General features: G+C 50.2%; 1 protein-coding gene across 5 annotated transcripts in view; it reads right to left on the bottom strand.

Annotated features, from left to right (window-relative positions):
- TSPAN15 (tetraspanin 15) overlaps nucleotides 1-25,144 on the bottom strand; it is a 55,533-nt gene extending 30,389 nt beyond the window's left edge. For all 5 annotated transcript variants that reach the window (XR_013524933.1, XR_004731985.3, XM_035268138.3 and 2 more), the window contains exon 1: nucleotides 24,919-25,144. Coding sequence is in view for 3 of the 5 variants with exons in the window: in XM_035268138.3 (XP_035124029.1) it covers nucleotides 24,919-25,014 (96 nt within the window). In the remaining 2 variants the exon portion in view is untranslated. The remainder of the gene's footprint in view (nucleotides 1-24,918) is intronic.
- Nucleotides 25,145-26,021: the final 877 nt, after the last annotated feature.

The raw sequence follows: 26,021 nt of genomic DNA on the forward strand, positions 1-26,021 counted from the left end.
GCACAGCAGACTGTTTTGCTACCCCTCCTGTTGGCAATAGTTACAGAAACTCGATTTAAAAGACTCCCACAGGCACACAGCACATTCCAGGCTGTGAAGGAGCTAAGCTGGGAGTTTTGCAAACCCATTATTCAATCCAGCCAGGGCAGAGTGGAATTTCTAATCAACAAGAGCCACAGATGAATGAAGCACAGGGTGAGGGTGGCAGGTGGCATGCCCAGAGCTGTTCTGGGAAAGAGTTTGGAGACAGACAGGTAGGAATGGCAGAACAAACAACTGGCCAAGGCATTCTGAGACAAGATGCAGAGCAATTATTTCCTCCTGGGGAAACCAGAGGACTTTGAAGGATGCACAGAGTTTGACTTTATGCAACTGGACCCTCCCTGAGCACAAGGACTGACGTAATATATCTGCTGGAAGAATGAATCTGAGAAATGCTTTATGGCTTCAGATGCCTGTAAGCCCAAAGAAGGAGCTCTGTGATGATCCCAGTCTGGAACAGAGCCTTCCAAGGCTTAAGGATAAGAATTACTCATGGTTAATCAGAGAACCACAGAAACAGCCATGGGAGGGAGAATCAAGAGCAACTTCATCCCTACCCAACAACCTCCTTGCCTTGCTTTTCTTTCTCCCTCACTCTCCAGACCTCTCTGTCTCTCTCTCCCCACCTTCCATGTGTCTGAACCAAGAGAGTCAAGAGCCTGCCTCTCGGGGCTGTGTCCCCAGTGTTCATGGGCAATGGTGTCTGGTGATTCTGTTCCCAGATCTCAGCCCTGGAGGACCTCCAGCCAACCCCCAGACTCAGCTGACTCATTAGCCAGAGGTCAATCAGAGCAGAAGACAGTGCTCCCGAAACACCTTGGACATCTGGCCCTGGCAGTGAGTCAGGAAGCCCCCAGCTCAGGCCACTGCAGGCAGCATCCTCCATCTGGGGTTGCAGCTCCAGCTGAGGGGGTAGGAATGGGAATGGAGACTGGGATTCTGGGTATAGGCTTAGGGAGCCCCAGGATGAAGAGCTGGGTGGGGCTTGCTTCCTGCCAGGGCGACCACACCGGGGTATATTCCTATGTCAAAATGCTGCTGGGAACCCCTCCTCCTCCTTCCTCTGGCCAGGACTGTGTCCCTCTGCTGCCTACAGCACCCAATCAGCTAAGCCTCCACCACTCGGAACTGTAGACTGCCACCAGCAGGAGTCAGTAAAATGACCAGATCTTCCTTCTCTCAGACCTCTGAAAGGAGACAGGGGCTCAAAGAGGTGACAGGAGGCCTTTGTCCTATACAACAGCCTCCAGTCCAAGGTCATGGCACCCTTTCGGAGCCCACCCTGTCTGGAAACTTGTCCATGCATCCCCTGTTCCTCCACTGGCCTGGGGTCTTTCCCAGAGACGGCCTGAGAGTTATCCTCCCAGGGCCCAAAGTGAGGAGTTCCAGGGATGGGGTCCAGGGCACCCTGTGGTCTCACTCTCCTGACCCCTCTGGGCTGCTGAGGGGAGAAGCCACCATGAGGGGAGCCATCTGAAAAGAAGTAGGCAGTGGGGACAGCAGGCTGAGGAGGAGGGTGGGCAGAGACGAAGGAAACTCTAACAGAGGATGTGAGGCTCAGCCAGGACTGCTGGCTCCAGGGGACACCTGGCTGAGTCAGGCGTGTATAAACTAACTCTGTGCAACTTGGGTTAAGGCTTATTATTAAGTATTTCATGTTTCTTGACTTTAGTGCTAGATGTAGTTTTCTATGTAAAAAAGAGAAATGCATCAAATCGCTTTTTATATATGTGGCCCTTGGTTTATTCTTTCCCCCTCTGCATAGAATCCCACATCTGAACTGCACCCGTTGCCCCTGATAGAAGGCAGGGGAGGCAATCAGATCTCAAGTGTCAGGAATGCACAGGGCCTTAAGGAAGATGAAGTGCCCCAGCCCAAGGGCTCATGTCTCCAAAGAGGACAATGGGGAAAGGGAAAGAGCACTGGGCGGCCACATGGGCATCCTAGGCTCCAATCTCAGCTCTGCCACCAACTCTGTGACCTTGGACAGTCCCTTACCCTTTCTGAGCCTCAGTTTCCCAGTTGGCATGACAACCCCGAGGGTGCCTCCACTGCTCTGAGAGTGCCTGGAAACTCCCCTCGAATCCTGGCACATCAGCAGACTGCGGGCGGCCCGTCTCCTCCTCTTGCCCCATCTCCTCCTCTCGCCCCATGCACTTCTCTGACTCCACCGCTACAGGCTGCCCCCTGCTCTCCCACCCGGCCCAGAGATGTCACACTCGGCAAGGGTAAAACCCCAAAGTGGACTGCAATGCCCTCCCTCCCCAGCCTTGATGAAGGCACACACCTCCAGCACAGCCTCCCACAGCAGCCTTCGAAAGGAGATGGTTTTCTGGAAATAATAAAACCAAAAGGAGTTTATACCCATCCTCCAAGCTCAGCTCAAAGCCCTCCTCCCATCACTTGAGCCCAGGAGATCGAGGCTGTAGCAAGCCATGATCACGCCACTGCACCCAGCCTGGGTGACAGAGCAAGATTCTAAAAACAACAACACGCCCTCCTCCCCTGAGAAGCCTTCCTGGATCACCCCAGCTATAGGATATCTCTCCACTTCTGAATATCTATAAAGCCAACAATGGGAAGCCCTTGCTGGTAGTGATATTTATAGTATGAACTATGCCCTTTGGACAGAGAATTGCAGGTATCTTTTATGGACAGCATGCAGGACATGGTGGTAAGATCCAACACACATACAACTTTGACCTCAGCAACTTCACAGTCTGCAGATGCTATGCAAATGCGTTAGGATGTCCCAGAAGTTCACAGAAGCTTGGTGGCTTAGCTACCAGACCACACTCTCCTCACGGAAGACAGACAGAAAGTGGTTAGTGCCCAGGTCAGTTCACAATGGCCAAAACAACCACAATGTCCTGAAGCCAGACGCCACGCAGAAGCTCCTAGTACCCCACAGGTACTCGGTAAATGTCACTTCTTCCCCAGTAACCATGTGGTGCTGTTGTAATGCTGACACTTCAAAACCCAAATCAGAAGCCAGAAACTGTTTCCCCTTCAGAGCCTCTTTGGTCAAGGGTTAATTCCCAGGGAGCGGGGAGTCCCTATTCTGAATTCCAAGGTAACACTCACTGATTCTACATACATTAAGCACCTATTTTGTACATTGGGAATAAGCAAAGAAGAGGAGTTCCTGTCCTCAGGGAGCTCTGCCTGGTGAGAGACATACCAGCACACCAACACATGTGGCAGTAAGCAAAACCCTGGGGTGGACGTGATCAAGTGTGCAAGGGGGCAGAGAGAAGGAGACACTAAATCAGAAGGGCAAGATCAGGGAAGGCTTCCTGGAGGAGGTCATGTTTGAACTGAGTCCATTTAATGAACAAGCAAGAATTCCTAAGGTGAACAAGAGCAATAAGGAGTTCCAGAAGCCCATGAAGGTACCACAGGAACAGGAGGTCAGCAGAGCTGGAATCAAGCACAGGCAGAGGACGAGGCCAGGGAGGTTCACAGAAGCCAGAGTGCCGAGACCAGGTCTAATGGGTTAAGCCAAGAAGTCCATTTATTCTCATGGCATCTATTGACTGAGTGGTTATTCTATATAAGGCATTGTTCAAAGCCACTGGGTTTCCAAATTGTTGGCCTCAGAACTCCTTTTCATTCTTAAAAATGAAGATTCTAGAGCTTTCATTTATGATGATATCCATCAATTACATACCATAAGTTAAAACTGAGACTTATTTTAAATATTTATTGGCTCATTTAGAAATAACGAGAGACAGTTGGGAGCAGTGGCTCATGCCTGTAATCCCAACACTTTGGGAGGTAGAAGTTTCACTTGAGTCCAGAAGTTCGAGACCAGCCTGGTCAACATAAGGAGACCCCATCTCTACAAAAAATAAGAAGAATTAGCCAGGTGTGGTGCATGAGTCTGCGACCCCAGCTACTTGGGAGGCGGAGGTGGGAGGATGATCTGAGCTCAGGCCAAGGCTGCAGTGAGCCGTGACTACAACACTGCACTCCAGCCTGGGTAGAGTGAGACCCTCTCGAAAGAAAATAAAGAAAAAGAAAAGCGAGAGACAGAAAGAAAAGAAAGGAAGAAAGATTTATATGTTAAAGAGCATATTTTTTAATTTAAAAATTCTCCAAGAAAACACACAAAAACTGAATGAGCAGAGTGGTGTGGGATTTGCCTGTTTGTAAATGTTAACATCTAGCTGGTGAGAAGGCAGCTGGATTCTCAGATCTGTTCCTCATTGGCTCCACTGCCAATGAGAATCCAGCTGCCAATCAGTGTTCAGGTGCCTCTGGAATACTCCATCACATGCTCCCTAGAGAGTGAGGATGGGCGTCTTAGCATTACTATGAAAGTGCTTCCAAATGCAAGAGCCCCTGAAAGGGGAACCCAGAGGTCCCTAGGCCCACTTTGGGAGCTACTATTTCAAGAACTGGGTATATAATGAGAGCAATGAGACTTATTTTAAATATTTATTGGCCACAAAAATCCCAGCTTTGGGAGAGGCAAATAAGTAAGGAAAATAGATATTTTGTTATGGTTATAAGCGCTACCTAGAAAAATAAAACAGGGAAGAAGGACTAGGAAAGCTGGGGAAAGGGAGTGTCGGTGTGGCCAGGGAAGGTGACATTTGAGCAAAGACTTAGAATACAGGAGGGACCAAGCCACATGGATATATGAATGAGCATCCAAGCAGGCACCATGGCCTTGGGATGTGCCTGTGTGTTCAAGGAACAGCAAGGGGAACGGGGCTGCTGGAGAAAGAGCATGGAGGAGATGAGGCAGCGGGCTGATCAGGTGGGGACTCTGAGGCCCCTGAGAAGACTGACTTTTCCTGAATGGGTGGCAAGCACTGAAAGTTTGCAGTGAAGTGCTCTGTTCCAACTGTGATCTTTTTTTTATTTTAAATAATTGAGACAGGGTCTTGCTATGTTGACCAGGCTGGTGTCAAACTCCTGGGCTCAAGCAATCCTCCCGCCTTAACCTCCTAAGTAGCACTTGCCACCACACCTGGCTGTGACCTTTAAATGAGTTGCTCACACTACTGTGCAAAGAGACTGGGAGATGGAGGTGGGAGGGGGCCAGTCAGGGAGCTACCGCAGTGACTAATGTGAGGTGACAGTCGCCTGGATCACAGTGGTACGTGAAGGTGTCCAGAAGCAGACAGTGTATTTTGAGGCTGGAATAGGGAAATAACTGAAATAATTTAAGCAGGGGAGGGAGTCTCACGGTCAGATTAACTTTTAAAAGTTCTTTCACAAGGGTATTTCACATCAGCCTATGTGTTCATCATCATGGGGAAAGGTGCCTTGGCAAAGGAGAGGGCTGATCAAGTTCAGGATGGCCAACCATGGTGTGGCCAGATAGCACGCACCCCCTCACTTGATATTCCATACCTTCCGCTGGACCTAGAAAGTCTGAAGTCCTGCCTGCCTCGCTGCCTCGGCTGATCACCCCATACCCCCTGCCTGTGTTCACCATTATCCCTGATCACCCAGCGGAGCTTTCCCCAGAAGTGGGGAAGGAGCTCCCAGGCCCTCTCTGGGCCCACCCCAGCCCCTCAGCACCTCAATGAGGTCCCAAACCCAAAGCTTGTCAAATCCTGTGAAATGCTCCTGCAGGAAATGTGTGGTCTGAACCTAATCATGGGGAAGCTGCGAAGCAAATCTAGACATTCTACAGATCAAGTGGCCTGGAAGCTGCAAAGGACTCAAAAGAAGTAAGGATAGTCTAGGCTGGGGGAGATCAAAGAGACAGAGTAGAGCCAAAAGTAATGTATGAATCTTGGGTGGATCCTGGAGTGGGTAAAGTATCAGCCACAAAGGACATTTGGGGAACGAGGTGCTTTCCAACACCATCAACCAGTTCTGATTCTCTTGAGAAACCAGCTGGATGTCCTACAATTTAATTCAGCTCTGACACTGTTTTAAAATGCACACTTTGAATGAAGAGACCCTCCAAACAGGCTTTGTGTGAGCAACACAGCTGTTTATTCACCTGGGTGCAGGTGGACGGAGGCCGAAAAGGGTATCAGGGAAGGGTGGTGGGATAGGAGTTGGGTTTTATAGGTTGGGGCAAATCTTTTGGGGAGGGGGCAGGGGTGTTACGGAGTAAGATCACTTACAGTGGTGGGGGTAGGGGCAAGGAGTATACATTACCATACGTTCAGTTACAATGGCGGGTGGGGTAAGGCGTTAGAGTAGTTAAGATAGTAGGGTGGAGGGGAGGGATATTCACAGAGCAAGGACAGTTAAGATGGCAGGGAGGGGTGAGGAGTATTCACATTATCATAATAACAGTTTAGATGGCAGGGTTGGGTAAAAGGGGGGGTGATCAGCCGAGGCAGGCAGGACTTCAGACTTTCTGGGGTCCAGGCTTACACATGGAGGCCTGACAGACACCATCTACCTGGAGTTAGCATCAGATCCCATAGTTTAACAAGATTAGGCTGGGCACAGTGGCTCATGCCTGTAATCCTAGCACTCTGGGAGGCTGAGGTGCGCAGGAGTTCGAGACCAACCTAGACAACATGGCGAAAAAAAGTACAAAATCTCTACAAAAAGTACAAAAATTAGCTGAACATGGTGGTGTGCACCTGTAGTCCTAGGTATTTAAAAAACTATTATTATTAAAAGTAACAGCAAAAACTGCAATTACTTTTGTACCAACCTAATACTTGGGAGGCTAAGGTGGGAGAATTGCTTGAGCCTGGGAGGTAGAGGTTGCAATGAGCAAGATCAAGCCACTGCACTCCAGCCTGGGTGACAGAGCAAGACTGTCTCAAAAAAAAAGAAAAAAAAAGCCTACAAGATTGCCTGACCTTCAGATGCCAATCACAAGTCCAGGACTCAAACTCTGGCTATATCAGGGGTTCCCACAACCCCTTCCCCAAGTTGAGTAATTTGCGAGAATGGCTCACAGAACCCAGGGTTACTTATATTAACCAGTTTATTACAAAGAATACAACTCAGGAACAGCCAGAGGTAGGAGATGCAGTGGCAAAGTGGGGAGGGAGCTCCCAGGCCCTCTCTGGGCCCGGCCCAGCCCCCGTGCACCTCAATGAGTTTCCAAACCCAGAAGCTTATCAAATCTCATTGTTCAAGAGATTTTCTCTTCTACTGGTGGAGGGTTGGGAAAAAAAAAAGTTTAGAGCTCAATCTCCAGCTCTCAGCCTCCACCCCCACCCTTTCTGCCCAGCCCAAAGGCACCCCACCCTAAGGCCATCTGGGGCCTTACCCTAAGTCATCTCATCAGCATAACCTCAGGTGTGACGAAATGGACTCATTAATAACAAAAGACATTCCCATCAGGAAATTCCAAGGGTTTTAAGAGCGCTGTGACGGGAACTGGGGACAAAGACCAAACATATTTCTTATAACACAGGGATATCGTAAGAAATGTGGCTTGCATATAGGACTCAAAAGTTTGACTTAATGGTGATTTATTTTTTTTTTAATCAGATGGACAGCAGTGGTGTGAGGAAGAATGAATGCCCTTTTTGGGAAACTGAATGCTGGAGTATTCAGAGGAGTGGGGTCACAATGACTGTAGCCTCCTTGTAGCTGGGTTGGCAAAAAAAAGAAGTGGTGCCTTTAGAGACAGCTGTTAAGACAAGATGTTCACAATCGATAACTCAAAGGTGGGCACATGTTCTTTGAATTCTTCTTTCCATTTTTCTGTAGGTTTAACTTTTAAAAAAAAAAAACCCACAAAGTCCATTTCCCCCATCGCAGCTTGATACAGGAACTACTGATGAGAGGATACTCCAGCCACCTGGTAATGCTCCCTGTCTGGTATGAGAGAAGGGGGCTCCTCGGCCCTACCCCAGCCGACCCCAAGCATGAGAACCAGGAACAAAGAGCCACTGCCCCACACATCAGTGCATTAACTTCCCAAGAGCCATCATCAGGCCATACCAGGATATGCCGAGTGTCCCCACGTAGGCTGTGGACAGCCAGCTGGGAGCCTTTCTGTTCTTTAGAGCATCTTCCCCCAGTGCCTGACACAGGGCCCAGTGTGTGCAACTGGTGATTAAGGGTGAGCATTCAGGGAGCCTTGGGTCTGACTTCCAGACAAGGATCAGGTCTCCTAATAAGAATGTCAGGGAGGTGTGAGGGGAGGCTGGGGTCAAATGGGTGGGGACAGTTTTCCAGGCAAGCCTTTCCTAATCGGCTTTCTAAATTTCCCTAAGCAACAAAAGGAACCAGCTGGCCCCAGTCTTAGATCAGGTACAATATAGGCAAGTAACACACCACCGTCCCCACCAAGACCCCAGAACCTATAACATTCAGGGCCTCAGAGGTCACCCCTCAAGTTTCAGATGCACTCAGTCATTTTTTTTTTCAAAAAGAAACCCAATGCAATGTATAAACTGTGATGCTGGATCCCGATTTTTTTAATGCACTATGAGAGATGTTTTAGGGACAGGTAAGTTTTTGCATAAACTTCGTATTTTCTTAGGCATGATGGTGTTGTGGCTATAGCTATATCCAAAAACATTCCTTTACCTTTTCTATAGCAAGTAAGTTCTACGTTTTCCAAAAAGAAGTTTATGTGTTTGTGTGTGTGTATTTTGTTTTGTTTTCTTTCTTTCTTTTCTTTTCTTTTTTGTATGGACATCCTTTTTGCTGATGTTTGTTTTGTAGAGGAGACAAGGTCTCACCCTGTTGCCCAGGCTGAAGTACAGTGGTGTGCTGATAGCTCACTGCAGCCTCGACCGCTTGGATTCCCGTGATCCTCCTGCCTCAACCTCCCAAGTAGCTGGGATTACAGGCACCTGCTACCACACCCGGCTAAACGAAGAGGTTTGTTTACCACAGGTCTGAGTCTTCCTTTGTCTAAAGCTCTAGATTCAGTGCCATCAGGAAAGTCTCAGTGGCCACAGGCAAGGGTCAGCTCATCAGAGGCCTGGATCTCGTGGCCTCTTCTGGCCTGGAATTAATGCCCAAACAAGATGTTTCATTAACTGCTACCTGGAGCTAAATGCATGCTGTAGTGGGAAACTAGCTATGGCATCCAAGTGCACCTATTAGGAAACAGGATGAGAAGGGCGTTGGAACATGCCCCTCACTGCCTGGGGAAGAGGCCTGGGGAAGGGAGAGGGAGGGTCGCTTGTCACCTTAAATCCTTTTCTCCTCTGCTTTAAGAAAATCAGGACAAGAGAAGATGCATGCAGCAAGCCAACATGACCACAAAACCCTGTGCAGAAGTGGCAGCTAGGAAAGGAGGCACAGGCAAGGAATGGGGCTCCCGGAGGGCTAGGGCTGATGCAACCCAGCAAGGAGCCCAGGCCAGCTGGAGACGCTGGGCCACTTAGGAGCTGCGTCAGCAGGACACAGACTGCGTTAGGTGTCTACACCCGACCAGGAGGTGCCACACTGCCTCAATTTCCAGAAAGGAGCTGGAAGAAACCACTGAGAACTCCCAGTGTCTCCCAAGTTCCAGCCATTCTCTTACCACGTTCTCCACATGGTCCGGTTGGCCAGCTACTTGCACTATTATTAACTCGATGTTTTAATTTAAACCAGCTGTCTTTTCTTACTCTAGTAAATATGGTCCTGACCTAAACTAATCAGGATCTACAAAATCACAAGTTTGAGGTACTGATTATTTTTTTAATACACATCACACTTCCCATATGCATATTAAAATGTTTAAATGTTTCCCCATGGCCCACCTACAATCATCTTGTGCACCATCAGGAATCAGCCGGGAGGTTGAGGGGATGCTGATCTGGCCCAACGCCCTGACTTTCCAGATGGGAATCTGAGGCCCAGAGAGAGGCTGGCACTCCCACAAGGTCACAACAGAAATTAGCTCTCACTCAGCAGCTACGACCCGGGACCCCCAGCTCCCAGGCCAGTGCTCTGTCTGCCACAAGCAGCCCTTCCTCAACAGGAACAAGACTTCTCACGCCCTGGCATATCCTCTCCAAAAATAGAAAAATTAAAGGATGCATTTCCGAAGGACAGTGATGGCAGGCCCACTTCTGCCTTCCTGCGGCTCCAGAGAGCCAATGGGACCTGGGACCTGGGCCCTGGTGTTTGGTGCCACTTTGGATTGGCTTGCTTCCTCCATCTGCACATAATGTGGCCACCGGCCCACCTCCCTGGGGTAGCCTGTGGCCTCTGCCCTGGGGAGCTGGTGCCACTCTAGCAGAGCCTCGGGGAGGATGAGAGGTGCCCTCATGCCTAGAACATGTTTGATGAGTGACTAAATAACCAAACTAATGGACAAACAACCCATCCCCAAAATGTCCATCTCTCTAAGACAGAAAAGTTCTCCCATAAAAGCAGAACAAGCATCTAGGACAGGAAGGAAGCGAGTAAGTCTGCCAAGAGAGAGAGGCTTCACACCCCACCTCCAGCTCTCACGAGTACATTACCTAACTTTGAGCATCTCCTTCCCAAGTGCAAACAGGGCAAGAGCAGAGCTGCCTGTTAGGCTGCTGGAGGATGAAATAAGAGAATGGCTAGAAAACAGCTCAGCCCAGAGCCCGGCACACAGGAAGGGCTCATTAACTGTTAGCTTTAAAGACAATATAGGACAACCCAGGAGGATGCAAAAGGCACAACTCAGCTAGACAGAGCTTGGGGAGATTCCTGGCTAAGAAAAGTCAAGTTTCATTCCATGTGAGGCCAGCACCAGGAGACCACAGTGGAGAAGGAGGATGCGGTAAAAATGAGCAGGCTGGAAGTCTGCCCCACAACATCTCAGCGTCTGTGGGTCCCTGAACAACTCCTGCCCTCATCTTGCCTCTGCTCTGAACATGAGTCCACCCGCCTAGTGGTTGGAAAGCCAAGTGGCCACTGCCACCCCTAAGGGAGCCCAGAGCCCAACACCCTGAAGCTAAGCGTCTCTGCCACAGCCTCCTGGAAGCCACTGGCCAGGCCTGCCTGCCTCACCCAGATCACAGAATGTCTGCAGCTGTCGCGGCATGCTGCTAGGACTTGGTGAGTGCCAGCTTCTGAAGGGGACAGGGACAGAGCTGGCTCAATTGTCCTTGTGACCCAGTCCCTCCCAGATCAGAGGCTGAGTCAGAACCAAGCCAGAGGCATGAACAGGGTTCCTGCAGCCTGGGTTCTGACACCACAGGGAACACTCTTCCCCTCTCTGTAAGAAGTCACATGTCAGGCCTCTGTCCCCACAACCTGGCTGGAGAGGAAGCTCCTGGTTTGAAACCACTGGGTAGTGTCCATTGCCCTCCTGCACACTAGAGAATATCCCATTGGCCAGAGTTTTAGAACCAGGGCACATGCTGGGTGGCCTGGGGCTTGGTTTCCTTCTCTCTGAAAGGAAGGGGTAGCACTAGATGCCCTCTACAGCCCCTCAAAGTTCAACCCACTGGAAGTCCAGGCCACATGCTAACTGCCCTACACAATGGGTGGCCCTCCAGCTCTGAAGGCCGTAAGGCAATCCCACATTTTATAGCTCAGCAGTTTTATGGCAAGCAGCTTTAACTATTTTCACAGCCAGTAACTCCTTCCTGAGAGCTAGATTGCATCCACCTTCCTGGGTTTTAACCTTTTTCCATCAGGTTTTCATTGCAGAGGGGGAGCCCCAGGAAGCCAGCTGCAGGGCATGGCCCCCTGGCCTGAGGGGCTACCAGAAGCCTCACTCCCCACATCTCACTCGTCCTTCAGCCCCTCTGTTCTTGGCCCCCTCCTTCCACCTCGGTTTTCAGCACAACCCACATAAGGAAGGCAGTTCTCAGGGCCCTGCTCAACTGGGCCTCTCCCTAGTGAGGCCACCTGGGGAGGCAGAAGGGCTTGCATTTTCCTAAGGCTGCCTGAACAAATGACCACAGATGGGGTGGCTTAAAACTGAAGTTTACTCTCTCACGGTTCTGGAGGCCAGAGGCCAAGGTGTCTGCTGAGCCACACTTCCTTCAGAGGCTCCAGGGGAGAAGCCCTCTTGCCTCTGCCAGAGTTGCTCAGCTTCCTCCGTCTGCACACAGAGGCCCTGTACTCAGTTCCCTCTGTGTGCCTGAGGCCTCCTTTTCTGCCCATCTCAAATCTCCCTCCACCTTTCTCTTATTAAATATACTTGACACTGGATTTAGGGCAGTGTCATCATCTAAGATGATTTCATTTCAAGATTTTGAACAGAATTATATCTGCAAAAGCCCTTTTTCCAAACAAGGTTACATCCACAGGTTCTAGGACCTGGACATACCTTCACACCTTTTTTTTTTTTTGAGATGCTCTGTCGCCAAGGCTAGAATGCAGTAGCACTATCTTGGCTCACTGCAACCTTCGCCTCCCAGGTTCAAGCGATTCTCCTGCCTCAGCCTCCCAACTAGCTAGGATTACAGGCATGTGCCAATTCTCCCAGCTAATTTTTGTATTTTCAGCAGAGACAGGGTTTCAGCATGTTGGCCAAGCTGGTCTCAAACTCCTGACCTCAAGTGATCTGCCCACCTCAGCCTCCCAAAGTGCTGGGATTATAGGCATGAGCCACTGAACCCAGTCAAGAACATACCTTTTTAATTAGGCCACAACTCAACCCACAACAGAGCTCACCAGTCACAGTGAGAAATCAAGGCCTCATCCTTCCGCTAACTGGCCCCTAGCTTATCACAATGACCCCAAGCAAGGTCCTCTCCCCTCTCTGGCCCTCTTTCACCATCTGTGAAGTGAGGATAGACCACCGCCTGCCTCACCTCTCCTACTGGGGGCCAGAACTGCACGTGACTCATCTGGAGATCATAGCCAGCTTTCCAACACGATAATCCTGCATTGAGAGTTCTCAAACTTGAATATCATTTAAGGATGAAAAATTATCACAGGCCACCCCACAAGTTTCTGAATCCCTGACTCATAAAACTCAAGCCTGATTCTATAGAAACTTCTAGTTACAAAGTTAACTGCACAGAAACCTTGCCTTTAGAGCACATAAAAGGATGTTTTGAAGATAACCAAAAGGAAAGCAAAATTCTAGAACTCACAGACTTCCCTCTCTCCCGCAAGATACGTCTGGTTCCCTGCAGGAGAATCCAGCCCCCAGAGTCTCCCACATCCGCAGGCCGACGGTCTCCACACATCACCAACCCTTCCTCACCCAGATGGAGTCCCACCAACTCCCTCTGCACTTCTCCCAAACCCCTAGCTAGAGTGTTCTCTTTCATTCTGGGCCTCTGCCAACTGTGTTTGCTAACTTTCCCCAGCTCAGAGAACCTGTCCAGATCATAAGAGAGGTCAGAAGAAAGTTTCACATCACACGGGATTCAGCTGCAGAGAAAGGTGTCCTGGAACCTGCCAGTACCACCAGAATTCTCTGACGGACACCACCCTGAGCTACGGTTTCCACTCCAGCTGCACCTTAAAATCATCTAGGAGAGCTGAAAAATTACGTAAGGCTGGGCACGGTAGCTCAGGTCTGTAATCCCAGCACTTTGGGAGGTGGAGGCAGGTGGATCACTTGAGCCCAGGAGGTCAAGACCAGCCTGGGCAACATGGTGAGACCCTGTTTCTACAAAAAAAAAAAAAATTAAAAATTAGCCAGGTATAGTGGCACACGCCTGTGGTTCCAGCTACTTGGGAGGCTGAAGTGGGAGAATCAATCATTTGAGCCCAGGAGGCCAAGATTACAGTGAGCCATAATTACACCACTGCACGCCAGCCTGAGTGACACAGCAAGACCTTGTTATTAGAATTTTTTTAAATAAAAATTATAGGCCAGGCACAGCAGCTCACACCTATAATCCCAGCACTTTGGGAGGCCGAGGTGGGCACACCATCTGAGGTCAGGAGTTCGAGACGAGCCTGACCAACATGGAGAAACCCCATCTCTGTTAAAAAAATAAAAAATAAAAATAAAAATTACAGGTGCCTGGGCCTACCCCAGACCCACTGAATCAGAAGCTCTGGTGATGGGGACGCAGGGGGTAGACATGTGTCCTTGTGAAATCCTCCCAGGGTAGGAAGCCTTGAGCCATGAAGTTGAGGTCCACTGGCCTAGAAGGTCCTGTCTTTTGACTCTGGGAAGTGACTCAGTCTCAGAGTTCTGTACAGCCTTAGCAGCCGACATCCTACGCTTATGCACCCAGGTGATGGTCCCAATCTGCCACAGAATGACCAGAAGCTGGCCTCAGCCCACTACCAGCCTGCACCCAGCACCTGGCACACCGTGAGTGCCCAGAAATGAACACCCTGACCCCAAGTACCCTGCGGTCTCCCTAAACTGCACCCAGCACAACCAGAGAGGCGGGCGCAGCCAACCCTCTGACAGGAGATGGGAAACAGCCTGGGGAGGCTGTGTCACTCGTACAAGGTCACAGGCAACATCCTGGGAGGGACTTCCAGTGGCCCCAGGAGTTGGGGATTCGCTCTCCCAGGCAGGAAGTGGGAGAGCTCTTCAGAGGGAAAAACAAGCCAGTCCGGGCCAAGGCTGTCTTCCTTCCACCCTCCAGGAAAACATCTGCTTCCTCACAGGCCCAGATGCAAATGTCTTCCTTGGTGAGAAAGTCCCTTTTGGAAAAAATGAAAACCCAGCAGGCACCTTTCCCACAGCGAAACAGTTCTTGTCTCTGGAACCGATGCCAGTAATGGTTCTCAATCAAGTTACTTCCCCGCTCAGGGCCTCAGTCTCCTCCTCTTTAAAATGGGACAAGAGCCCCTGTCCATCCCAGCACTTGGGGTCATCCTGAAACTGCAAAGAGATGAACCAAAGTGTGGCAAGACACACAGCAGACAGCGTCTCCTCCCAGTGCCTGCATGAAGGTCTACCCAGCCAGATGCCCACTAAGGGCTCTGTGGGCACTGCCCCATCCAAGCCTCACCCCTGTGGGCAGCACAACAGTTATCCCCTCCCACCACGCAAGAAAACCAAGGCAGAGAGTTTTCCATGGCTTGTCACATAGCTAACAGGACCTGCTCCTCACCCACCAGCCAAGAAGTGCTCATCCCCTCACCTCGGCTTGGCTCCAGACCTGCTCTTCCACGAGGGCATTTCTGACCTCAACACTCAGTCCCAAGAAACATTCTGTTCCTCAGTGACCCGGCCTCCCTCTCCTAACACTCATCTCCTCTCCTTTCTGCCAGGCCTCCCTGTCCAGTGAAGCCCTCAAAGCCCTCCCAAGGGCTCCTCTAAAAGAAGACAAGAGCCCCTGTCCTGCCAAGCTCAACAGTCACTCTGAGAATCCAGAGAGATGAAACAAAACGTGGCAGTCAGGCCACCACCATCAGGCAGCCCAGCTCAGACTGGCCCCCCCTGCCTGATTTCAGCTGCCATCTCCTTCACAGGCTGACCCTCTAGGTGGGGAAGGTGACACCACCGTAGACTTCTCTTCCTCGCTTCCCCCTGGCCCAGGGGCTTGGCTTGGTCCTGAACAATTCATGCTGGCCAAGTTCTGGGACCTCTCAGAGCCTGGCAGGACACTTCTCAGACGGCCTGCCTGGCCCCGCATGCCCGCTGTGGCCCAGTGCCTCTGGCGGTATGCCATGGTAGCCCAGAAACTAAGGGGCAGGAAGGGCCCAGCCCCTGGAAAAGACCATATGCATGCCCAAGGGATCAGACCAGCTGGCTGGAGGAGCTGGTTCCATAGCCATCTGTTCTAGGCAGGATGAGCACCCCCAGGCGGAAAGTACCTTCCCCTGACAAGATGATTCCAGGCATTCTCACCTCATCTCCCCAGCTAACCCTGAGCAATGCAAGGCTCCCAGGTAAGTCTCCCTCCCTCCATGGCCAGGGGGCCCTACAGTAGGCTCCGTGCTTTTGCACCTCTAATCTCACAGGAGCTTCCCCGCCGCCCTCTGCGGTACCCACAGAGGAGGCATCTCAGAGGCTCAGAGAGCTGGTCCTATGCCCAGTGTCACACAGAAGAGGCAGCGCCTGATCCAGGCATCCAGATGGCAAGACCACAGGGCCTGACAATGAAACCCTGCTTCTCAGTCACTCAGACCCCAAACTCCTCACATAACCAGGCCCTGCCACCCTCTCCACCCACAGCGTGTCCCTTCCCAGGCTTCTTCATCTGCTGCAGCCATGCTGGCAACCTGCCTCAGGGCCTTTGCACTCACTGCTCTCTCTGCCTGGGATGGTCTGGACAAGTCTTTATGGCTGGCTCCTTCTCTATTTGAGCTTCAGCCTAAATATCAGCTCCTCATAAGGCCTTCCCTGACTCTTCCCTGACTATAGCATCGAGAGTAGAAACACCCATCCCTCCCGACTTGCTCCCTAATTTTCTCCTTCCCACCTATCAAAAGTGATATTTATTTACTGCTCTGTCTGTCTACCAAAGCCTGGACTAAGCCTGCGTTGTTCATAGTTGTTTCCCACACCTATCACAGTATCACCGTGCCTGGCATTCATTAGGGATCAAGTAACTATTTGTTGACTTAATGAACAAACCAACCAACCAGAGAGCATGGCCAGTTAAGACCGAATGCTCCTGCCTTCCAACAAGAGGTTGATTCAAATCCATTCCCATCTCCAAGTGCTCTCTGGGAAAGGCTGGGCTTTTTTGTTTGTTTCTTTCCCCAACCCCGCCCCAACCTCTTGTGACCAGACTTACTTGAAAACATCTTTCCCCTGTGTGGAGCCAGTTGGTACAGAAATTTTATTATCAGTCCCTTATCATGTTTACTGTGAGCCCCACCCCAGGGTGGCAATGTGAGTCATCTGGGGAGAAAGGGCTCCGGGCATTAGGGCAGGTGGTTATTCCTGCTTCTCCAGGAACCCAAAGGCAGCCAGGTCCAGTCCTACAACTTAAAGCAATCCCTCTTTACAGGGGGAACAAGACCCTGCACAAACGTCTAGACTAAGAGCAAAGGACATTTCTCAGGGCCTTAGTTTACTCATCTATAAAATAAAGGTGTTGGGGCCGGGCATAGTGGCTCATGCCCGTAATCTCAGCACTTTGGGAAGCCAAGGCAGGCGGATCACAGGTCAGGAGTTTGAGACCAGCCTGGCCAATATGATGAAACCTCGTCTCTACTAAAAATACAAAAATTAGCTGGGCGTTGTGGCAGGCGCCTGTAGTCCCAGCTGCTCAGGAGGCTGAGGCAGGAGAATCGCTTGAACCCGGGAGGTGGAGGTTGCACTGAGCCAAGATCGAGCCACTGCACTCTGGCCTGGGCGATAGAGCCAGACTCTGTCTCAAAAAAAAAAAAAAAAAAAAAAAAATGAAGATGTTGGAAGGCTCTCCAAACCCCAACAGGGCTGCCGGCCTGATTCTCTGGATATTAAAGGCTCTGTAGCCAGACTGGGGGAGGGGAGGACCTCTCTGTGCCCGAGGCCTGAGCCCAGTCTGATGTTGTGAGATCATCTCTGACCGCCCATTAGGCACAGCTGACCACTTCTCAAATACGAAGGCTGCCCTACTTTCAGCTTGAGTTTTACTATTCGAAATGCTTACCTAGAACCAGAAAATGAACTTCCCTCGATGAATCAAACACAATAAGAAAAAATAATCCAAGAAATAAAATGTCTACATATATGTGTAAGAAGTCTGGATGGATGTTTATCAAAACATAACAGTGGTTGAATCCCAGTGGCTTTTATTGTTTTCACTGTACTTTCCTGAAGTGCTTGAATTTTTAAAGTTACGTGCATGCATTATTTTCACAAAAACAATAAAACTCTTCTCAAAATTAAAAGTCAGGCCGAGTGCGGTGGCCCATGCCTGTAATCCCAGCACTTTGGGAGGCCAAAGTTGGTGGATCACCTGAGGTAGGGAGTTCGAGACCAGCCTGACCAACATGGAGAAACCTGTCTCTACTAAAAATACAAAGATTAGCCAGGCGTGGTGGCAGGTGCCTGTAATACCAGCTACCCGGTAGAGGTTGCGGTGAGCTGAGATCGCACCACTGCACTCCAGCCTGGGAGACAAGAGCAAAACTCCGTCTCAATCAATCAATCAATACAAGTAAAAGTCTCCTCTTGGCAACTGTCTTCAGAAAAGTACATTCTCTTTTGCCTGGCTTCATCTAGTGCTTCACTGGCAGGCCAGATACCTGGCTTCTTTCGGAAAGGTTATCTTCCACCCTCACCCTGACACCAGGGCAGAACATACATGCACATGGAAAGGCCATGGGGGCCCAAGGAAGAAACTGGAGTCAGGCAACATGGGTCTGGTGTTGACCTGTCACTAACTTGCTGTGGGCTTTCAGGCAACTCTCTTCTCTTCAGGCCTCTGATTTCTCCTTGGTAAATTTAAAAGGCTGCACTAGAGGTGTCTTTAACGGCCCTTCTCATTTGGCTCTTGAGTACCAGGGCCCTAATCCATGAGTAGCTGATGGGGTGTTCGTCAGGTGCCAGGCACCGCTCTAAGCGCTTCAGATGTATTAATCCATTTAATCTTCTCAGCAACTCTCAGGTAGGGCCATAATACACATCTTAGAGAGGGGCACGGAAGTGAGTGGCTAGGCCACTTAACCTTTTAGTGTCAGAGCTGGGATTTGAACCCAGGCAACCTGGTACAGCCCACACTCTTAACCAATAAACTATGAGAAATGTAAGAAATCACAGGTCAAGCTCTGATAAGCAGGTTCATCCTTGGAGAAGGCCCAGAAAGAGTTCCTATTGTCTCTGGCGTTCCCTGCCTCCACCACCTACCCACCCTCAGCTCCTTCCTACCTGCCCCCAACACCCACCAAGTCCTTTTCTTTTTCTCTTTTTTTCTTTCATTTTTTTTTATTTGTGACAGAGTCTAGCACTGTCACCCAGGCTGGAGTACAATTGCGCAATCTCAGCTCGTCACAACCTCTAATTCCCAGGTTAAAGTGATTGTCCTGCCTCAGCCTCCCAACTAGCCAGGATTACAGGTGCATGCCATCACGCCCAGCTAATTTTTTATATTTTTAGTAGAGACAGGGTTTCACCATGTTGGGCAGGCTGGTTTCGAACTGCTGACCTCATGATCCACCTGCCTCGGCCTCCCAAAGTGCTGGGATTACAGCCATAAGCCACAGCATCCAGCCCCACCAAGTGCTTTTCTTCCTGATTAGCCAACACTCCCCAGACATGACGCCTTTACCCATTTGAAAATCCTACCCTGTTGTCAAGAAAACAGGCTTGGTGCTCTGTGGAGAGCCCATAGTGCCATGATCAGCCCTGCCCACTTTGCAAAGTCAAGGCTCTGCAGACCTGACCACTACGGGTTACACCCCCAACCAGACCTCTGCCCCAAGTTGGATCCTCGTCTTATACGTGCAGGTGGGACTCAATCACCATCGTGAAAAAAGCCTTCCCTGAGCACCTACTGTGTGCGCAGGCCCCAGAGCCAGCATTCAGAGGAGAATATGGATGAGCTACAATGCTGCCCTCTGGGAGCCCACAGTCCAGCAAGGAAAAGCAGTCCTGTAAGCGGATCTCCAGGACACCCCGTGGGCAGTGCTAAAATTAGCGGTGTGTCCCCCACGGGATGAGGGTGCATGTGTCAGAATGATTCACCCTGTGTGGTGGGAAGAGGAGGTTCTAAGTTGCTCTACGTGAGCTCATTTCTCCCGCAGACATCTCCATGACTTACTGGAAGGGGCGAGGAGCGCTGGACTGAGGATGAGGAGACCTGGGGTGCATGCCAGCTCTGCTGAGTGACCGTCAAACAGACCCTCTTGCAGCCCCAAAGTTCCCTTTTGAGGACAAGAGGGCCCTGAGTGTGGAACAGATAACCATAAGTGGTTTATAGGGGCATATTCAGAGGGACTTGCAGACTGAGGAACTTTCCTTGCTCAGTGTCCTTTCAACCGAGCGGGTCTCAGTTTGGATGCTGGTTTGTCTTTAAGTCCCTCAAGCGCTCACCCACCTACTTTTGAAGAGAGAGGGTGGGCGTCAGGGTCACAGCCTTCAGCACCCATGATATCTAGCTAGGATTTAGTATCATGTTTTGTTTTCCCTGTACTATATTTACTTTAAACCTCTACCTGCTATTTGTGATGAGGGGGTCTTGGTTTCTCATTCGTAATAGTGATATAAAGCCCCTTTGAAAAATAAACTTAAAGATGTGTATAATCAGGGCAACTTGAATCTATGTGCCTGGGAAATAAAAAATACGTACTGAAAAAAGGGAAAAAAAGAAACATAAATAGTTTAAAAAGTAAGATTAGGCTGGGCTCAGTGGCTCACACCTGTAATCCCAGCACTTTGGGAGGCCCAGGAGGGTGGCTCATTTGATGTCAGGAGTTCAAGACAGTCTGGTCAACATGGTGAAACCCAGTCTCTACTAAAAATACAAAAATTAGTCCAGGCGCGGTAGCTCACGCCTGTAATCCCAGCACTTTGGGAGGCCAAAGCGGGCGGATCACAAGGTCAAGAGATCGAGACCATCCTGGCCAACATGGTGAAACCCCGTCTCCATAAAAATACAAAAATCAGCTGGGTATGGTGGCATGTGCCTGTAGTCCCAGCTACTCGGGAGGCTGAGGCAGGAGAATTGCTTGAACTCAGTAGGCGGAAGTTGCAGTGAGCCAAGATTGCGCCACTGCACTCCAGCCTGGTGCCTGGCGACGGAGCGAGACTCTGTCTCAAAAAATATACACACACACACACACACACACACACACAAATTAGCCCAGCATGGTAGCAGGTGCCTGTAGTCCCAGCTACTCGGGAGACTGAGGTAGGAGACTCGCTTGAGCCCAGAAGGCGGAGGTTGCAGTGAGGCAAGATCACACCACTCTACTCTAGCCTGGGCTAAAGAGTAAGGCTCTGTCTCAAAAAAAAAAAGTTAATTAAAAAGTTTGAATAAACATATTAAGTAAATATTACAATTGGTATCACCTCTATATAGGACAATTTAATAACATCAAAATGTTAAATGCACATACAAAAACAGGCAAAGCTATTCGATACTGCTAGATAATCCAGTGGTGATCACCCCCAAAGGTAAAAGATAGTGCCTAGGACAGGGCTTGAGGGGGTATCTGGCTTCCACCCTCCATTCTTTTGGTTGACCTGGGGGCTCAGTGTACAGGTGTGTTCACTCTGTGAAAACTCATCTAGCTGTATATGCTCATGACAGGCATGTGTCTGTATGTATAGCATATATTCACATACCCCTTAACTCAACAATCCCACTTCTAGAAATTACTCCACAGACATATACACCCATGCAAAACGACACATTCAGAGATACTCGCTGTGTCACTGCTCTCAGAAAAAAAAAAAGAAAAAGATTGGAAACAACCTAAGAGTTCCCCCGCTGGGGACTAATTAAATAAATTTGGCATAGCCTAGAGCGGAATCTATGCGGCCATCAAACAGAATGAGCTCCTGGCAGATCTCCATAATTTATGTGGATTTAAATTTAAGTGAAAGAAGGGCTATGTACATAGTTCTGTGTATAGTGTGCTACCTTATTTTACATATACATATGTTTGTGCCTAGGACATCCTTTGCCTAGGATAGCTCAGAAAAGAGTGACGGAACACTGATGACAAAGGGCCCCTCTGGACTGGGCAGCTCAGGAGAGAGGGGTAGGAGGGGAGGCTTGTCATTGCCCACTACCCTTTTCTACTTCTAAATTTTGTACCAAGCCCATGCATGCATCTCCATCAATAGTATTTTTTTTTTTTTTTTGAGGCCGAGTCTTACAGTAGCAATGATCTCAGTTCACTGCAACCTCTGCCTCTGGGTTCAAGCAATTCTCAAGCCTCAGTCTCCCAAGTAGTGCATCACCATGCCCAGCTAATTTTTGTAGTTTTAGTAGAGACGGGGTTTCACCATGTTGGCCAGGCTGGTCTCAAACTCCTGACCTCAGGTGATCTGCCGGCTTCGGCCTCCCAAAGTGCCTGGATTACAGGCGTATGTCACCGCACCCAGCCTCAATAATAATTTTTAAAGGAAGCAAAAAGTCTTAAGGTACAAGTCTGTCATAAAACTTATGGCTCCTCCAGACCTAAAAACTGAGAGGTAAATTGTTAGCACTTTGGACTTATAAAGCAAGTAACTCTTCCCTCAACCCCAGAGACAGCACCAGATGTAATGGGCTTTCCTGTAAATGCTTTCCAAATAACAGTAAACCTGGTCCAGGACAAATTACTTACTCACACTGGGCCCTGCCCTGCAGTCAAACTCTGGCACCTAGAGCTGCCCTGGCAGAGTTGGCAGGTGACTGAGTTCTTGGCATGAATGTGGAGACTTTAAGCAGAAATATTTCCAGGGATGAGAGGTATTTGGTAAGGCAAGCTCAGTTGGCAGAGGGATTCCAACTTCTGAGAACTGTCCTGCCCAAGAAAAGCAAGTCAAGGGCCATTGGGTGGGCTGCTCTGGGGGCTGCAAAGGACAGTAACAGAGCAAAACCTTAAAAATTAGAGTTCAGGATGGGCGCGGTGGCTCAAGCCTGTAATCCCAGCACTTTGGGAGGCCCAGGCGGGTGGATCACGAGGTCAAGAGATCGAGACCATCCTGGTCAACATGGTGAAACCCCATCTCTACTAAAAATACAAAAAAATTAGTTGGGCATGGTGGCACGTGCCTGTAATCCCAGCTACTCAGGAGGTTGAGGCAGAATTGCCTGAACCCAGGAGGCAGAGGTTGCAGTGAGCCAAGATCGCGCCATTGCACTCCAGCCTGGGTAACAAGAGCGAAACTCCGTCTCAAAAAAAAAAATTAGAGTTCAGTTTTGGCCAGGTGCAGTGGCTCACGCCTGTAATCCCAACACTTTGGGAGGCTGAGGTGGTGGATCACAAGCTCAAGGCATCAAGACCAGCCTGGCCAACATGGTGAAACCCCGTCTCTACTAAAAATACAAAAATTAACTGGGCATGGGGACATGTGCTGTAGTCCCAGCTACTTGGGAGGCTGAGACAGGAGAATCGCTTGAATCTGGAAGGTGGAGGTTGCAGGGAGCCAAGATCAAGCCACTGCACTCCAGCCTGGTGACTCAGTGAGACTCCATCTCAAATTAAAAAAAAAATAATAGAAGTTCAGTTTTATTTAACTGCATGATATAGGTTTACACTGTACTTTTTTCCCTCATATGTCACTCTTTCCCCATATCACTAATCTGAAAACAATTCAGTAAGGTGCAGGGCAGAGATTCACTTATTCATTTTACAGATGAGAAAATGGAAGTGTGAGGAGGTTGGGAGACTAGTTAGTGATTATACATCAGGGAAGGGGTGAAGCCAGAAATATAATTCCCACCTTCCCACCTCCCCACCCATCAACCTTAGGCTCTCCTCTTTCAACTCTGATCTACAGAGAGAAGAGCTCACGAGGCCAGATAATTCAGGCACAGAATTCCTGGGGACTTAAGGGATCTATAAGACCATCTAGGGCATCAGTTTTTAATACTGACTGCACACTAGAATTACCTTCATTCTAGTAAGTAATTTACTAGAATTAAGCTCAAGTAAATTCAAATAAATACCTATGCCAGGGCACAAGAATCTGTAGATTTTGATGCAACCGCTGAATTATAGCCCAAATCGCCCCCACTCCCATCCCACATATGACCTTCTGCCTTCCTGGAGCTCCCACCAGCAGGCCCTTGCTCCATCCTCTGGCCCCCAAACATGCTGCTCATCTCTCTTCCACATTACCTACAGTCAGAGAATTGGACTGGAAACAGGCCTCGAGCTAGTTTTCTAGGTGGAAAAGTCAATGAACAGTTCTGAGGCCCACAACAGGGAAGTGATTGCCTAAGATATCCATAAGTCAGTAACAGAGCAGAATCTCTGTTCCTGGCAAGGTCCCCAACCACAAAGGGGTCACAGGGAAGGCCAGTCCTGATGGCAAATCCAGCAGCTCCTGCTAGCAGAATAGACCCAGCAACGGGGCCAAGGAGGACACCAGGGGAGAGTGTGTATGTTTGGTGCGAGTGGGGTGTCAGTGACCACCTGGGGTCCCTGGGCAAGTGTGTTCTTGTGGCATACTGGAGGCAGAGAGCTAATCTAGAGTAGAAGGGGTGGAGCCAGCCTATAGGAAGATAGCCTCATCTCTAGACTAGGGCCCAGCCTAATTGAAATGCCCTTACAGAAACCCAATCTCTTGGGGCTGCTTATGCCACAGGTGTCAAGATTCCCTGCCCACAACAGTAGTAATGTCTCACACTTCTTGAGCTCTTCGCTGGCACTGTACCCGGCCTATTTCATTGACTCTCCGCAAGCATCCTACAAGTTGAAAATAATTAGTGTCCGTTTACAGACGAGGAAACCATGGCCGAGAGGGATGAAGTAACTTTCCCAAGATCATTCAGCTAGTGCTCACTTCAGAAGCACACAAACTAAAATTGGAACGATGCAGAGATTAGCAATGTTTTAAATAGAAATTAAAATACAAAATAAAAGATCACACAGAGCGAAGGAATTCAAAGCTTGGTTCAAGTCTAACCACTACCATCCTGCCCCCTAACAAGGCAGAGGAGGCAAAGCCCCAGCGGCAGTGGCAACAGTAACTGAGCACCCAGGAGTGCAGGTGACGTCGTCTGGTGGAATCCTCCAGGCCATATAGTAGGCACGCGCATCCTCCTTCCACCAAAGAGGAAACTAAGACGCTCAGGGGCATAAGTAAATAACTAGCGGGAACCAGACCCGGAATCCAGGTCTCCCAACCCCGACTGCAAAGCCTAACTACTTAAGTTTCACAGGTGGATGCAGAGGCAAAGTCAGTCCTGCGGGGTAGGCGTGGTGGGCGCTCCCAGGGCTGTTACCAGGGCCTAGCCAGCCAGCCAGCGGAGGCACAGCGGGCAAACCGCCCACCAGGTGCACAGAGGTGAGCCAGGTGGCACTCGGTCGGTCCGCAACCGGCTCTAACACTGCCGACAGGACGGCTGAAAATTAAAGCTGAGCTCGGGCCGCCAGAATCTTCCGGTTCCCGGGGAGAAAGACTAGGAGCCCGCGCGCGCTCCCCCGCGCCCTCCCTGGAGCGGCTAACTCTGGACCCAACCCCCGGCCGGTGAAGGGGCGGTCCGAATGTGGGACCCCCACCCCCATCCCCCATCCCCCGGCCCTACTGGGGTCACTCACCCAGAACACGGTGGAGTAAATGATAAGTGAGAACTTGAGCCAGAGGTAAGAGAAGTGCGCACAGTAGCGCACCTGCTCCGAGTCCCCGCGCGGCATCCTTGGCGCTCCCCTCACGGGTTACGGGGGCTCGGGGGCTCTGCGGCTTGGTTCGTCCGCCAGCGCCCGAGGCCCCACCTGCGGCTGCCGGGCTACCAGCCCCGCCACCGCCGTTCTCTCCGGGATTGACACTGGCGCGCGGCAATCACGGCCCCAGCCGGGGAGCCTGCCAGCACCGGCGGCCAATGGGATGCCACGGCGGCCCAGCCTCTAGCAGGGGGCGGGTCAGGGGCGGGGCTACTTCCCTGGGCCCGAGAGGGGACCCAGGAGGGAGGGAAGAGGAGGGAAGGAGAGGGGAGGGGGTAACGGTCTTGTAAATGAACTCACGTGCAACTTTGGAAACGCCTGTGCTAATGCAGGGGGGCCTGGGAGAGTGTGAACCAGAGATGCCCTAGGGAAAGAGCGAGCGTGCCTAATCGGGATACAAAGAAATGCAAGCTTTCCGCTGCTGTCAAGAGGGAAAACTATGGGAAAAGGGGAGGAATTAAACGCCAAGGTGTTGAAAGTGCAAATGAGTGTGCAAAATGTGAATGGAATAAGGAAGTGGAGTTGCTCGGCCTAAGGGAGGCGGAGTACGGCATCTTGGAAGGTGTGGCAGACCAGGGTGGGGCCAATAGGCCCCCAGGGAAATGGAGTCTGGAGTTTGCTTCTGTAACAGATCTGCTGAAAGCCTTCACCAAACGACCTTGGAAGTCCCCTTCTTTTGCCAGGTGATAACCAAGCCTTGAGAAGTGTTCCTCCCAGGAAACCCCATCTTCAAACTAGGTTGAAGGCCTGGTGCGGTGGCTCACGCCTGTAATCCCAGCACTTAGGTGAGCCAACGACGCGGAGTGGTTTGAGCCCATGTAGCCTGGGCAACATGGCCAAACCTCGATTCTATAATTAAAAAAAAAAAAAAAAGCCGGACGTGGTGGCTCATCGGTTGTCCCAGCCACTTGGTAGGCTGAGGAAGAAAGATCACTTGAGCCGGGGAAGTCAAGGCTGCAGTGAGCCTTGACTGTGCTACT

Source organism: Callithrix jacchus, chromosome 12 (assembly GCF_049354715.1).
Source record: "Callithrix jacchus isolate 240 chromosome 12, calJac240_pri, whole genome shotgun sequence".
NCBI lineage: Eukaryota > Metazoa > Chordata > Mammalia > Primates > Cebidae > Callithrix > Callithrix jacchus.